Genomic DNA, 17,133 nt, shown 5'->3' with positions numbered 1-17,133 from the left:
GCAAAGATCCATAGAAAAATTTCCTTTATCACAACATCAAAATAATTTTGAGGAAAAGTGTAAAGGACAAAATCGATCAACTTAGAGATCTTGAAAAACAGCTTGATGACAAGCTACAAGAACTGAAAAATTCACTCTAAAATATTTAGGACTTTGTAAATAGTGTAGTGTAGACGGAGTAAAATGTACTTTGTTCAGTGGCTACGTTATTCTAATGCCCAGATGTATGATGTTTAATATTAATGGGAAAGATATCAATGATCATACTAATGACTTCATGTTTTATTTTTGTTTTTAAAAATAAGTTTGCAAGAAATGTTCCTCATATGGAGTAATAGTAAGTATTAACTTGTGCATACATACAGTATAATTTATGTATCCTTTGAAATTAATGTAATAATGCCCCTTGAAAAACCTTGAAAATTTTGAAAGAAATATGCTGCTAACCCTGTCTCCAGCTTTGGAATCGGTACAAGAATTTAGTCGGAGAACAGTATACTTTATATAAACATTCATTTCTGGCTTGAGGTAGAAATTTTAAGAAATTATTGACATATCCAACATAGTCTTGCCATAAGACATTATCAGTATTTGTGATATACCTTGCTGAATTTTCAGGTCCATAAATATAAAAAGATTCATTCTAGACATTGACATAGTGAAATTAATGGGAATTTGGATGCAATTTTCTTTTTCTAGGTATCTTCCTGAAATGATCACGGAGATGATGATCAGCACAATAGATACGAGTGGTAGGTTGTACATTTAACACGCATTTGTAGAAATATTGCTTTGTAAGAGGTAATATTTTTTCATTGCCGTGATCAGAAACTCATTCAGTTGGTTGAGAATCCATGTTAGGAGATGAGTCTATCAACAAAATCTGTCACCTTGGACAAAATGCAACAAATAGGATAATATTTTTTATATTGTTGTGTAGCAGTGCACATAATTTAGCATATCTTTCAAATCTTTGTTTGGCTCAATATGGCTACATGTTTCCTATGTGAATTTAGTATCCTTGAGCATTACAGATATTCACAGTATAGTTCTTTGATCGAACAATTTCACAATGTACAGTGGGTTTTTTCCCCCAGGTTGCACGATTATGTAGATCCATGCCAAATTTAATGAATGTCATTCAGTCCATGTGTGTACTGTTAGAGCGTGATCAGAGGCCTTAAGTAGAATTAATTTAAAGGAGAAGTAAAGAAGTTAATTTATAAGATAGACTATGTAGATGATCCATTTTAGTATACATTTGACTCATTATGAGCACACCATTGGCTCACTTTTTCAAATGAAATAAATCAGACTGCAACACTGAAATAACTTCAGAATTTTTAACTGATGCAGAAAGATTAATCAGTTATTTTTAGATGGATGTATTGTACAGGTGCAAATTTGTGAAACGCATAGTAACATTTTACCCTTCCAGATACTGAAAGGGAAAATGTAATGAAATTGATGGCAGCCTTGAAAACAGAGAATCTCATAACCTCTGACCTCTATATGGAAGTGAGTATAGCTGTATTTATTTTTGTATGTAAGTAAATTGGAAAAACGTGATGATTGATTGATAGTTTGATTGCATCATAGATAGACATTATGATGGAATCTATGTAAAATATACACATTATCTTTCGGAATGTTTATGGATGATATGTGCTGATGGCCTTGTTATTTTGCAGATTTTATTGAAGACATTAAAAAATCAAATCTAGGTTAAACTTTTCAACTCACTATCTAATATGGCTGGAAACAATTGTAGAACACAAGTAAACCCAGGTAAAAATCATATAAATGTGTGTGTGTGTGTGTGTGTGTGTGTGTGTTTATTGCTGTAAATGTTAAAAGATCAGAATAATGTTTCAGTACTTGTTGGTGCCATGCAGTTAAGATATCTTTAACTTTGCACAGGGTTTCAAAGCTGTTGTTGACCAGATGTCAGACTTAGAAACAGATGTTCCACTAATCAAGTCGTATGTTGCCAAGTTTGCAGCTTTTGCTGTAGTGGAAAATATAATATCGCTGACGGAGCTGGCAGAACCCATGGAATACGGAGCATATTATCCCTTATTCCTCCTGTGTCTACAGCAGATACTGAAATTGAAGGATAAAAATTGGCTTGTCAATGTATTTAATGAGAGCAAGCTTAATCTACAGGATATGCTTCCAGGTGGGTAAAATGTGTACCTAGCTAATTAATGTCTGGAATATAGTGTCTTTCAATAGAAAATTAGATCCAATTACTCCAGTTTAAATTTAAATTTGTATTTTTTCTGTTTAGAACAACTGTTTTTGTCGTGAGGTCAGGTTTACACTGGTCATTTGGTGAATTAATTATCAAAGAGTTTAAGAGTGTTCTCTAATATTTTTGCTGACAAAACATTGCGGACAATACACAAAACTTCAGCCACATCTGAATGTTCAAGTCATTCTTCCATGATCTGGAATTGTTACAGTAGACAGGTCTCAGATATGTTGATCCTAGATTGTTATTCATACATATGTTGAGAAATTTTGGCTAGTATATATATCTACTATATGCCTGTCATAGATCGGTGTAGATAATGTACTTTGCCTGATGAAAGCATAGGAATGAAAAATGCAGACCTGAAAATTGCACTATGCATCAGAAATTCTGAATTTCACAGGTCTGGTTCATGCCAAAGTGAATGTGTACGAGTGTCTTCACATCTCGGGTGTCATCTTTAATATCACATATGCGTAATAGAATGATTCTAAAATGTGTGGCAGGAGGTGAAAATTAATCCTTGAAGTATTGCAGCGACTGACCATGTCATATCACCAGTAGAATACTTAATAGTGTTAAATTCTAATCCAGATGTTTTGGTTCATTAAAGGGACAAATTTTTATTGCAGAAATGGACCGCAATAAGGAAAGAATGATGGAGATCCTGGAAGACCGTGGGCTTAGTTTCATGTTCCCACTTCTGCGCATCCAGTCAGAGATTTGGAGACAAATTCAGGCTGAACCTAATGCTCCGGCACTTTTCAAATGGATCAAGGAAAAAGTCAATTCTGATGTTCGCTACTCACTGGGATTTATTAATACTCTTACAACAAGGTAACGGTGAATATTGTATATTTTGTCACAGGTATCAGCTGTGCCATCAACATTTGTGTTCTGTTTTAAGGTCAGATTATTTTCTCACCAGAGATTTTTATTTGAAGTTTTTAAAATTCCTTGGATTGAGTTTTGATTTGAAAAATACTTTTTTGAAGTTTGTATTGGACTATTAGGTACATTTTTGAAGACATACAGTGTCATATTGTTCTAGTGTCGCTTTAACCATAATTGTTTTATTGTGGTAAATGGAAATGACCAGTAAAATACGGACTTTAGAAATAAAATCACAAATTATGGAAATAAAATTGCTTGCAGTAAAATTTGGATACAGGCTTGTCCTGTTTGATTGGATCCGGGTTTCATATTAGATGAAGTTGGACAGGGAACCAGACTGACTTTACTGGAGTACTTAAGATGCTTTAAACTGCATGTATTTTGTGATGCAAAATGTCTGCATGATCAAGCTCGCTTATTGTTTTGGATATGGTGTCCAACAAGTTATACATTTTCAGGACGAAAGGTTTAATTAACCCTCATAAAAAGTTTTAATAATACAGAAAAATAAAAGGGAATATTCAGATTCTTGGGGAAAAAGTGGGAAGGGCAGCAGTTATGTTTAGTGGACATCATGTGTTGATTTGAGTATGTCTTATGGCAGGTAAAATGATTGCTGTCACCATGGCCAAGATGAAATTTAAATATTTTTTAAGGATTATGTCAAGTGACCCATAAGCCAAAATTGCCAGTATTCCTTCCATGTTGGGAGAAACTCCACTTTCACACCTTGCTCTTGTCACTGATGCCAAACATGGAACGAAGTTCAGCATTTTAATTGCAGGGATCATGCTGGGCTTTGCCAGTTTTGCAAAATGCATTTTTGTTTTCGTTATTGGTGACAAAATATACCATCAGGTGACTTTTTGGGCAACAAAATGTTGGGCTGTTTAAACAAGCATATTCAGTCTTGGGTTTGGAGTGAACAAATTCAAAGGTACCATGAAAGGAATGGCACTAACTTGGCTATTAAATGCACTGGAATCTGTTCACAAGCCCATCTTAAGAATGTATTGTACATTATAATCTGCTTATGCTGACATCTGACCTGTCGAGGGAAAGACGTTTCTTGTCTGACAGGGATAACTTGATTTGGAGGCAACAGAGTAATTTCCTAATGTTAATATGATCAGTTAAATATTTTAAGAAAAACATAGTTTACTAACAAATTTCCTTTTCCATAGTGTAATGTCATTTAAATCCAGATATGGATAAAATGGGACTTGGAAAGTCCCTTAGGAAAGCCATGGGTTCATTTGTCAGTCTTTTTTGTTACATTCTTAATATGTCTGCAAAATATTGGCATAGTATTTTGATCTCAATATAACTTGATATGTTTTGTCTGTGAGAGCATGTCTGTTGCATTAAGACAGTGGATAAAGCTTGAAAATATTTATTAGACAGGAAGAAACATTTATAATGCTATAAACTGAAATGGTATTGATGCTTTGTATCTCCATGAAAAAATCTGTCTGTCTGTCTGTACCATTGTTTTGTTTCTTTAAAATGTTTAGTTGGGATTATATTTTACTTTTTCTTTTCATCATAGCCTTATGAAGTATGCCACCCTGGAGAGCACATTGGGCCCAGATGTAGATCAGGGAGGAACCCCAGATAAGGCAATTACAGAGAAGGAAAGGGCATGCTTTGAGAAGCTGAAGGTAACAGTACACTGATCAGGAATATCAATTAATAATTAGGGAATACAAGGTGTTATATCTACAAACCTGGTGGAATAAATATATTGTAATTATGTAAAAGTAAAGATGCTGGCATATACTTGTTATATTGGCAGAATTTTTAGCAATATTATGTTTTCATGTTGTGGATAGTCTTGTGTCTGAATGTGAAGACCAGAGTCAAAGAAAGTTGAAGTAAAACATAGTACAAAATATCTGATACAGAAACATGTATCATCCTTTGAAAATTTGGTAAAAAGATAACTGTCGATTTAATTGTTACAAATTGATTAAAATGGGGATGTTTCCAATTCATATAATCAATGTACTTTTCATTCTTTCTTGCAGAAAGTTTTAGAGTTCTATGTGCATGACAGCATTGATCTGCAGATACATGCCCTATATGCTGCTCAAGTTTACTGTCATTCTCACCAGTTTCCTAAAGGTAAAAGTCTTTTTAATGGGAAAGTATAGAATATTCTGTCTTTCACATGATCTTTAGTAATAGATTTTCCCCATGTCCAGTGTTGAGTATACTAGTGTTGTTTCTCCCGATGAGTTCTGCTCCATATATATTGCTTTTGGAGTTTTCAGTGTGTACAGCTGTTTTAAAACTTCTGAGTATCATGTATTTTTAAATCGGGATGCCTAATTTGTATTTAAAAATAAAATGTTACCTTATGATGGTGATGTGATGCCGTATACAGAGAAATTCATTCATGCAAAAGTTGAGTGTACAGTATAAAAATTGTGTGTTAGTCCTACAAAAAATTCAAGGTTTCTGAACAGCATGCAATTGTTAAACTGTAAATGATGTATCCAGTACTAAAACTGTTATGTCTGGGGTATTGTGAATTGTAGTTTTTATGTGATGCTGCAATAAAGTCAGGGTCATTTTACCATGCATGATGGAAAAAGCAGTTGTTTTAACTTTAAAAAATTCCTCACAAGACCAAGAACTGTTTACCGATCACTGCCTTCTCACCCCAGCCTGTGTGGGTTCAGGTCTCAGACTTAGTCAATATGGATAAGTGAGAGCGCTATGCTAGTAGCTTCCCATGGGTCAGTGGTTCTTACCAGTGTTTACCTCAGTCATAATCTACCAGTCATACTACCTGACATGCATAGCCTATTGTGTGCTGAAAAATGGCTTTAAAGCCACAACTGTTACAAACTTAATGCTTTTACTTATTTTAGTAAGAAAGCAGAATAAACTCAATTTAATTTCAAGGGGAATCAACTCAGATTAGGTCAGTGAACAGTTATGCATGACTAGTTTTCTCCCTGACATAGTACCTACTGATGTAGGTAAGAGATAAGCACAAGCCTTAATTTCATTTTTTGCTTCTTTTTTTATGTCATATACCTTGACTGCACTTTTTCCTACTTGCTATATTTCCTTCCTTGATCAGTCTCATTATGTGATGTTAATCTGGTTGATAATGGTATATGTGTGTGTGTGTATATAATGGAACAGTAATGGTTTTGCAATTATACAGGTGGGTGTTTTTTTTTTAGCTCCACAGGTCATTAAACAGAAGATCTAATGAGATGGTCTTTTTTCCATTGCCATTCCATCCATTAGTTTGCTATCACTACTTCACCTAATGACATGGATGATTTGCTTGAAACTTTACTATTTGAGTTCATCCCATAGTCTGGTTGGTCCTGGTGAAAATTGTGCTGGTTGAATGACCAATATTACTGCCACAGTTGGCAGATTGAATATCTTGTCACTTTTCTTGAAAGGATGATTGTAACAACATTTGGTTTTTGCTAAAAGTCTTAATAATATGCCTGGTTGGTCCGACTTAATAATATGCCTGATTGGTCCAACATAATAATATGCCTGATTGGTCCAACTTAATAATATGCCTGGTTGGTCCAACTTAATAATATGCCTGGTTGGTCCGACTTAATAATATGCCTGATTGGTCCAACTTAATAATATGCCTGGTTGGTCCGACTTAATAATATGCCTGATTGGTCCTAAATAAAAATGTTGCTGATCTGACATCTAAAATTGCAGGATCTTGAAACTCTGTTACTACTACTACTACTACTACATGAATGGTCAAATCAACATGGGCTTTTCACCAAAAGACTTATGATGTCAGGTTGCTGCCATGATAACTGTCTTTAAAATGTTGTCACTACTGAATGGGATGATCATTATGATTTATGGTTTTTACCAATAGACTTATGATGTCTGGCTTGTTCTAAAAGAAAATGGTGCCAAGATGACATCCAATATGTGTATCAACGCAGCTGATTTGAAAATCTTGTTACTTGAAGAATATCAGATGGTTTCAGTACTTGACGGTTAAAGGAAAAAATTATCTTGACTGATTTCTTGGAAATTCTTTTTACCCATTATGCTTGTTTTTTTTTCCATTTGAATGCAGACATTATTCAATATCTTTGTGGTTAATGATTTTCAGGAATGCTGCTGAGATTTTTTGTGTACTTCTATGACATGGAAGTTATCGAAGAAGAAGCTTTCCTTAGATGGAAGGAAGAGGTCAATGACGAATATCCAGGAAAGGGGAAAGCACTCTTCCAGGTGAGCTGTTATATTTTTATATCATTTAACATAGGTTTCTTGCTGCCATGCTTTTCAAATTGATTGTTTGATGAGTTTGGTTTGGGTTTCTTTCAATACATCTGTCTCAAGACAGGCATATAATTCTATGGCATTGTCCAGCCATTTTCTTGTCTGGCACATAACTGTGGAGAGATTTTTTATGAAATTTTGCCAGGGTATATATCATCACTGCCACTACCAGTCCCAAGCCCAGATGTAAAAGGAGGTGGGTTGGGTGTGGGGCTAGCAACCCAACCCTGTAAAACCCAACTTGTTACAAAAACGACAACAGAAGAAAAACCAGAAACTAAAAGTCTGAGGGAGGAAGGGTCTTCTTTTGGAAGACTTATGACGCTATGTGATGAAAGCCATGAGCCGCAGAAACCATAAAGCAGACCACTTTTCTATCAAACAGGAGAATTAACATCGCAACATGGAACATGAGGACAATGCATGAGGCAGGAAAAACAGCACAGGTAGCAGCAGCGATGAGGAACTACAGCATATCCCTACTGGGCATTAGCGAGACAAGATTGATTCAATCTGGACAAAGAAGACTGGTGACAGGAGAGATGCTACTATATTCAGGACATGAGGAAGATAACGCATGTCATACGCAGGGGTGGGATGGGGCTTATGCTATCGAAGCAAGCATATAATGCACTGATAGGATGGGAACCACATGGGCCCAGAATCCTCATGGCAACATTTAGGACCAAGAAGGAGAAAATAAAGATGAATGTCATGCATTGCTATGCTCCAACAAATGACAGCGAAGAAAAAGATAAGGACTAATTTTACAACAGATTACAGAACATAGTAGAGAACTTCCCAGAAAAGACATCAGCATCCTCATGGGTGACTTCAGTGCCAAAGTTGGGTCAGACAACACAGGTAATGAACAAGCCATGGGGATATATGGCCTGGGCGAAATGAACGAAAATTGAGAGAGATTTGCAGACCTTTGTGCATTGAACAACCTGGTCATTGAGGGTACCATCTTTCCTCACAAGATAATCCACAGGAACACATGGATATCACCAGACCATGTGACAGAAAATGAGATTGACCACATCTGCATAGCCAAGAAGTTCAGAAGATCCCTGCAAGATGTGAGGGTGAAGAGGGGAGCGGATGTGGCATCTGACCACTACATATTTGTCACAAGGCTGAAACTTAAGGTGAAGAAGAACTGAATGGGCTCAGAAGAGAAGAAAACAATGTATAATATCAGCCTGTTGAAAGATGCAAAAACTAAAGAAGAATACATACTGATGCTTAACAAAAGTACCAATTGCTACAAGAGTTTCTTGAAGACTAGGAAGATAATGCAAACAACAGATGGCAGAAAATGATAAGGAGGCAGTAAAATCAACATGCCAAGAAGTACTAGTCCCCATGAAGCACCAGCAGAAAGAATGGATTTCAGCTGAAACATTGCGCAAAATCCAGGAGTGGAAACAGAAGAAAGCAGCAGTAGATAGCAGTAGGACAATAACTAAAAAAGTAAAGGTACAAAAAGAGTACACTGATGCATACAGAGAAGTGAAAAGAAGCATCAAGATAGACAAGAGAAACTACATTGAAGGACTGGCAGCAGAGGCAGAAGAAGGGGCCAGTAGTGGAAACATGAAGAAGCTGTATGACATCACCAAGAAGCTGTCCAGCAACTACAGCAGAACAGAGAGACCTGTAAAGGACAAGCAGGGAAAGACCATAGCAAGTACAGAACACCAAATGAATTGATGGGCAGAACATTTTGAAGAACTGTTGAACAGGTCAGCACCACTAAATCCCCCAGAAATCCACCCAGCCAAAGCTTGTCTCTCCATACACTGTGACAATCCCACCAGAGATGAGATCAGGAAAGCTATCACCCAGCTGAAGAATGGCAAGGCAGCTGGACCTGATGACATCCCAACAGAAGCCCTCAGAGCAGACCTTGAGGCTTCAGTGGAAATGCTATACCCCCTCTTTGAGAGATCTGGGAGGAAGAAGAAATACCGACTGACTGGAAGGAGGGACACCTCATCAAGATCCCAAAGAAAGGCAACCTCAGCAACTGCTACAACTACAGAGGAATCACACTTTTGTCTGTACCAGGGAAAGTCTTCAACCAGGTCCTCTTGGAGAGGATGAAGGAGGCCGTTGACCCACAGTTATGAGATGAGCAAACGGGCTTCCAGCAGAACAGATTGCATATGGACCAAATAGCTACTCTTTGTTTCATAGTCGAGCCATCATTGGAGTCGAATTCTTTGCTCTATATCAACTTTATCGATTATGAGAAGGCATTTGACAGCGAGGACCAAGAGACACTCTGGAAACTTCTTTGCCACTATGGCATCCCAACCAAGCTGGTGAACCTGATCAAGAACACTTATAATGGAATGTCCTGCAGAGTCATTCATGCAGGACAGCGCACAGACAGCTTCTTAGTGTGGACTGGTGTGAGGCAAGGCTGCTTGCTGTTGGCGTTTCTCCACCTCACCATCAACTGGATTATGAAGACGTCCACCAATGGGCAGAGAAATGGGATTCAGTGGACATTGTGGAGTCATCTTGAGAACCTGGACTTTGCCAGTGACCATGGCTCTTGTCCCATAGTCAGCAGCAAATGCAGGACAAGACCGACATACTGGCAGCCACATCAGCACAGGTTGGTCTCAACATCCACAAAGAAGCCAAGATCCTCAAGATCAGTTATGTCAGTAACAACCCAGTCACACTGCATGGAAGTCCCCTGGAAGAGGTGGAGTCCTTCATGTACCATGGCAGCATTATCAACCAGCATGGTGGCATAGACACAGATGTCAAGACAAGGATCGGAAAGGCGAGAGCAGCTTTCATACAGCTTTAGAACATCTGGAGCACCAAAGATATTTTCTTGACTACCAAGATCAGACTGTTCAATTCCAACGTGCAGTCCTACTGCATGGAGCAGAGACCTGGAGAAGCACCAAGTCGGCCATAAAGAGAGTTCAGACCTTCATCAACAGCTGCCTAAGAAGAATTCTCCAGATATGCTGACCAGACACCACCAGCAACACCAACCTTTGGCAGAAAACCTCCCAGCTTCATGTAGAAGATGAGATCAAGAAGAGAAGGTGGGGTTGGATAGGACACACATTACATAAGCTGCCAACTAACTTTACCAGACAGGCATTGAGGTGGAACCCTCAAGGCAAGCGGAGAAGGGGCCGACCAAGAAACACCTGGTGGCGTGACCTCGAGGCAGACCTAACTAAGATTGGTCACACCTTGAGTCAACTCAAGGGGATGGCACAGGACAGAAGCCTCTGGCGATCTTTTATGGGCGGCCTATACCCTGGCAGGGGTGACGGGCAAAACTGAACTGAATATATGATCGCTAGATGGTATCTTGCATACTGTTGTCAAGTCCCCAGGTCGAAGCTCAGGGTTGAGACAAGCAAGAAAAGCAAGATAATGGCCTGATTCCTTATGCCAGCTGCAACTTTTGATATACTCTGGATATTGTGAAGAAACTATATATACTTGGTGGGGTTTTTTTGCACCAGTCTCCTCCTCAGCCTCAGAGTTATGGTCAAGGAAAATATAACTCTGTCTTAATCCTTATTCAGTATGGTTTTTTTTTTTCTACCGAGGATAGTTCAGTTAAATTGTATCTGGGGGCATGTCGTAGCCAGAAGGTGGGTTGCATACCACAGCCACACACCATGGTCATTGTCATGGGAAGGAAAAATATGCATCCTTGTTCAGGTTATAAATTTTGGACCACGTAAAAATGTTTCAAAGAAACTAGGGTTGTTTGTATATCATGACTTGATGTAGTATTATATGACAGCCATGCCCCTTTTCTCAGTTATGGTCACCTACATCTTGGTCAAGGTCATATAAAAGGAAAATAAACTGTCAGTTTTATCTGTGTGTGGGGGAAAACGAACTATAAGATTGACTTGTTCAGGCATGTTCATTCACATAAGGTTTTATATTTTGCTGAAACCTTATCCCATCGTTTGGAAGCTGTGGTGGTAGACTGCTGAACTCCGAATCCAATGGTTTAGAATAATATCTTAACCCTGACAAGCCCAGGCAAGTTGTTGTACACTATGTCTGGGCAGGGTGCTTGATTGCCATTGCCTTAACTCATTCAGCCCTTGAGGTTTTTGCCATTTTCACCTGAAATGCGAGGAGGAAACACATTTTGGGGGCTATTTCTGAATACATCCTAATACGTCGACTTTCAACAGATTTTCCATTAGCCTAATGCCGAGTTGTATTAGAAACATCATTTTCCGTTGGTTATTTTGCTTGCGCATGAGCAGAAGGATAAAAGTTGGAGTTCTCTTTGGGGTTTTATTTTTTTATTTTTTTATTTTTTTTGCTTAATGGAACCATCATTTTTGTATGGAGACCACTCTTTATTCCAAATGCCCACCTTATCTTAGTTTTTGCAAAGGTTCTCCTGTTTGTGTGCAGTTCAGACCAATCTGCCATAGATCTGAGGCCAAAAGGTCTCAGATCTAGACACAAAAATTGGATTCTGACCATGGGCGAATTTTGGGTGGAAAAAAAAACTGGTCCAAAACATTAGGTTTTTCCCTTTATATTTTGTAGTGCAACTAGAAGGTCCAGGTTATTTAGTATCATTGTAGAGTTATATTGGTCTGCTTTTTTGTAATACCACCCACTTTGGTGGATCTTAAATGACCTTGATGCTGCAGAGCTCGGAAGTAGGGTACAGCCTCATCATGCCTATAGGCGGGATTGGGGCTGAATGAGTTAAGGTACAAAATAGTGATATGCTGTTGTGCTATTAAATGGCAGCCATCTTGCTATACAATCAAAATGTTTAGGTCTGCAAGATTTTCAAGTTTTGACCAATGGTATGCACATCTTGACAATTAATCGCACATACAGCATAGTATGTTGTTGTACATGTCACAAATCTATGCATCTGAAGCAGCTCCTTGCATGTAGTTGCCCTGTGTTTTCCTTGAATCTTTTAAAGATTAGCAGTGTTCTGAATTGTGGGTCAGTTGTGCTTGGAGTCTCTATTTATATAGTATTGATTCTGTTTTACAGTGTGTTTGACTTTAGTCAAAGTTAATGCATATGGCAAAGATAATAATTAGCAAAGAACCTGTATAATCACAGATTTAACTGAATTTGCATGTAAAATACTAGATACAAAAAGAAATATTACACAGTAGACTTCCTAAAAGATAAGAATTTAATACATTTTATTCCAAATACATATCATTCTTATTCTGTATGCTAAAGAAATGTTTTATCGCTAATTTCATCCCTCATCCATGCAATATTGCATAATTTTACATAATTGTTTTTCGACAGTTTCCCGTCAGTATATTTCTTCTATCCACAATCAGCTGTTCAGTTTTAACCACCCCAAAAACACATGCAGATATATCCTGTGCTACATGCAGTGCTTATGGATTAACATGGCATACGTGACTACAAAATATTGTGAAATAGAACAGTGCATGTAAATATTGGCATTTACATAGACATTTTTAACTTCATATAAAATGTCCAAAATCTAGCCAACAGCTTCGTTTTGTACTTTGTGGCATTTAAAGTTATATCAAATAAATTTGAAATGAAAATTCATGGTATTGTTTTCATAAATGATATGACAAGGTAGGTTACTAAACAGTGCTGTGAATTATTGGCTTTAATACATAAGTGTTCACTATATCACATACACACACATACTCACCTGTTATATCTGTCGCTGTCAGTGTAAAAATTTGCGCAGTGAAATTGTTTTTACTATTCATTCAGCAAGGTTACATTAATTTAGGTTAGTTCTCAAGAGCTAGGAAGGTATGCAGATTAATGGATTTTTTATACGTAGATTGATATTTCTAATATTTTCCGATCAGTCAGACATTAATTCAATAACTTTTTCTTGAATTTTTTTAGGTAAATCAGTGGTTGACTTGGCTTGAGCAAGCAGAAGAAGAATCTGAAGAGGAAGATGAAGAGGGAAATTAAGTTGATTCAGAACTAGATGCCTAGCTCTGTGCATTTCTATGGAGGACATCTGATCATCATTGCATTTCTATACTTATGACGGCTCCATTTACTGCTATTGCTGTGTTCTGTGTTTGGACATTCAGACGTACATGTATATGGATTCCACAAGAGGAAAATCTAGTTTGCTTCGAATTTACACAGTAATAAGACTTAAAGAATGTTTTGTGTGATTTATTTAGAATGTTTTCTGCAACGTTTCAGATTTAAATAATGAAATCGTTGGAAAGTGAAAATTGTTTTTCTGGACAGACGTTAAAGGATACTATCACAGATAACTATATTAGGTGTGTTTCAAGAAAGACTTGAATCTCAAATAAATCCTGGAAAATGCACAGAGCTATGAAAGAGCAAAGGAGATACACATTTATGCCCTGCATAAACTGTTTGCAGTATGTTTGGTGTTGTACAAAAGAAATCTGCACCAACTAAAGACTACTTGATGAATAGTGGTTATTTATTCAAAAGGAGAGATAGGAACATCCTCAATTGTTTTCAGATGTTGGACATTTAAATGAGAGTTCTGCATGTATTTTTAAATTGATTTAACGTCATATGTCAGCATATATTAAAACTTGAAAACTCGTATATTTTGGTCAAGTCCAAGGTGGTTTAGTTTTTGGTCAAGTCGGAAGAGATTTAGATTTGAGATGGCATGCAAACAGAAACTTAAGGCTGGATCAAGCTAGTCATTTGAAAGATCTGGGTAATTGATGTTTTGAGTTATTGGGGTCTCGCTGTACATTTTAACAATCTGTATAATACTACTAACACCTTAACATTGAATTATTAAACACAGTTTGTGAAGTCAAGCTTGACAAAAATCATTGTAATTATATATATATATATATATATATATATATATATATATATATATATATATATATATATATATATACCCTATGGTCCAACCTGTAAATAAAGTCTGGTGCTCAGTTCACACAGGTTCAAAGATAACCGAGTTTTAAATCGATGTAAATTCATCTATTAAATTTTTTTTGAATAATTTTAAAGTGATACTGAAGTCTAGAAATGAATAAGTTAAATAAATAGAAAGAACATCACAAGGTCAAGAACTGAAAATTTGAACAGAACATTTGACAGGTAGTTTTTGAAGTTATTGACATTTAAAGATTTAAAGGAGGGTAACTTGCAAAGTTATCACTGTTTACAGGTTTTGTTAATGTCACAGATGAGAAAATTCAAAATATTGCAGTTAAGAAAACAAAAACTTTTGTTACCTTTATCACATTGTCTTACTTGGGTAATGCAGTATAACTACCATTAATATCTATTAAATGTCATACATTAAAACAAGTTTATCTCTCCTTAAAATTGTTAAACTTCAGTCTCACTAAAAGTACTTAACAGGTTATCACAATTGCTTATGCCAAGATTTCCTCTTTATTTTGAGTATACTTATTTTCATATATCATGCCAATGTGGGTATGTGAGAAAGCTTGCTATTAGCTTCAGTGGGTCATTGGTTCTTACAGGGGTTTTCCCAGCATCGTCCTCCACCAGTTATACTGACTGCCATGTATAGTCTATGTTGTGTTTAGAAATGACCTTAAACCCAAAACTGCAACAACATAATTCATTATCGTTTTAAGTAAAGTTCATCATTTATTAAGGTTTTACAGAACAGTTATATCCATCTACACTAACTGTTGGTAATTCAAGGTGCTATTTACTAAAAAAAGATGTTGTGCATACAGGTTTTCATACAATTGTAATTGCAGATCATTTACATCAGTTTTTAGCCATATGATAAAGAAAGAGCCATGTTTGCATTTTTGATCCTCTGCAGTAATGAATAATACAATACACTGGGATTTTTTGTGTGTGAACTGCATGTAAAATATTAACTAGAATATTCATGCAGTGGAAATCTAAATATACCTGTATTTGTTAGGTGACACATTTATTATACTCTGCACTTTTGGTTTGAGGTTTAATAAAACATAAATTTTGACTACCAGTTTTGGGAATATTTTCAATTTAAAAAAAGACAATATTGTAGTTGACAACAAGGCAGTAAGTTTGGATATTCTGATGTTGTACCTAAAATTTAAATTTTATTGTTCTCCAGTGGATGGTACTTAAATGTCATTTACTTTGCTGAGAAAAGCTAATACATGTATTGGTTGCATAATTAATATTCTGTAGAATTTATATTCTGTAGAATTTATGTCAGAAGACTCATTATTTGCAGATATTACATACATAATATTACCACTGTGTATACCATACCATATCTGCCCATCACTATTGATCTCTTGAGAGATTTTTTCATTATCTTGATTTTCTCTCTAATGCATGTAAATGCCGGCAGTTCTCTTTCAGAGTGTGAATCTTTTATATATCAACTATTGTAATAAAATAAAACAGTTCACCTGTTAAATATATCTGCTTTGAATTGAGTAATTGCAAACTGATGAATCTTGAATCAGTTAGGTTGGAGATGGGTATTTGCTACCACTTAATCAAATGATTATTCAATATTTAAAATATGCTGCTAGTCTGTGTACCTGTACTACTGATATATCTGTTGTCAATTTAATTTTGCAGTATAATGTATTATAGAGTGCATTTGATTTGTGTAGTGAAAGAAATAAGCCTCAGTGGTCCAAGTAATGCCCATGCACGGAGGAAATATTGCCATTATAAAAATTTTTTTAAATTAAATGAAATGTATTCCTGTTGTCTACCAAGAGCTTGTGTAGTGTAATGTACACACGTATTAAGAATCTGCTAAAGAGCCTTGCTTCTTAATTCAAGCCTGAAATCGATGACGTTGGAATGACAAATGGAGATAATGCTCATTGGTTCTGATGATTTTTACCCAAATCCTTTAAATATTTCTTTTAATATAGCAAGTTTGGTAGACTTTGTTTTTTTCACAAAAGCTAAGGCAGAATATGTATGTAATGCCACATTTTAAAGTTGTTGGGTATTTAATAATAAGCCACTCAGAATGTTTGGAGTTTGATGTAATTCTGAAATCTTCAGATACCTTTGTAACTATACTTAAAGACAAAGTTGCATTCTGAGATGGTTTTCATGAAAGTTTTTAGAATATTTATATAATATTTGTAATAAAGTAATACATTTTTTCAGTCAGCATTTTGTGATGAGTTTTGCCTGTGGTATTAATTTGTAGTTTATGTATTGAACATTCTCATTGATATTTTCCATTGAATTGCACATAACATGATGCCAAATTGGTTCATTTAAAATATGAGTTTGTTCTTAGTTACCCATTATATATTTCCATAAGAAAATGTATCTCCCACCACAGTTTACTGTATTCCAACATTACATGTGCTTCTTATCTTAGAATTGAAACCAAAAGCAATTTTCTCTTCAGATCAAGATATTTCTTTGAAGTAAAATAACATCTTAATTGAAACTAAAAGAAGAAAAAAACTACATGCAGGTTAAGGTTGCAGTTTTTATCAGCATTTCTAAAGTCGTTCAAGGTAGAATTATCAGAACTATGCTGTTTAATTTAACCAATTAAAAAAAACAACCTGTTCATGATCTGTTCCAGACATGCCAACCCTTACAATTCAAATGTGTCATACTGAAATGACCCTTAAATTACGGACTTGCAGAGTAATAATGTTATGAAAATAAAATTATTGTCAAATCCATATACTGTTTGTGCATGTTTGATCCAG

At 35.9% G+C, this 17,133-nt stretch overlaps 1 protein-coding gene across 1 annotated transcript in view; it reads left to right on the top strand.

Moving 5' to 3' along the window:
- LOC149792526 (eukaryotic translation initiation factor 4 gamma 2-like) overlaps positions 1-16,573 on the top strand; it is a 53,891-nt gene extending 37,318 nt beyond the window's left edge. The window contains exons 17-24 of the mRNA XM_089969584.1: positions 700-752; positions 1,439-1,518; positions 1,921-2,179; positions 2,887-3,091; positions 4,698-4,809; positions 5,176-5,272; positions 7,269-7,390; positions 13,340-16,573. Of these exons, the coding sequence (XP_089825710.1) occupies positions 700-752; positions 1,439-1,518; positions 1,921-2,179; positions 2,887-3,091; positions 4,698-4,809; positions 5,176-5,272; positions 7,269-7,390; positions 13,340-13,411 (1,000 nt within the window). The 3' untranslated portion in view covers positions 13,412-16,573. The remainder of the gene's footprint in view (positions 1-699; positions 753-1,438; positions 1,519-1,920; positions 2,180-2,886; positions 3,092-4,697; positions 4,810-5,175; positions 5,273-7,268; positions 7,391-13,339) is intronic.
- The last annotated feature ends 560 nt before the right edge of the window (positions 16,574-17,133 follow it).

The sequence above is a fragment of the Sinohyriopsis cumingii genome, chromosome 9 (genome assembly GCF_028554795.1).
Source record: "Sinohyriopsis cumingii isolate HCF-2022 chromosome 9, ASM2855479v2, whole genome shotgun sequence".
NCBI lineage: Eukaryota > Metazoa > Mollusca > Bivalvia > Unionida > Unionidae > Sinohyriopsis > Sinohyriopsis cumingii.
This window is presented reverse-complemented; position numbering and strand designations above follow the sequence as displayed.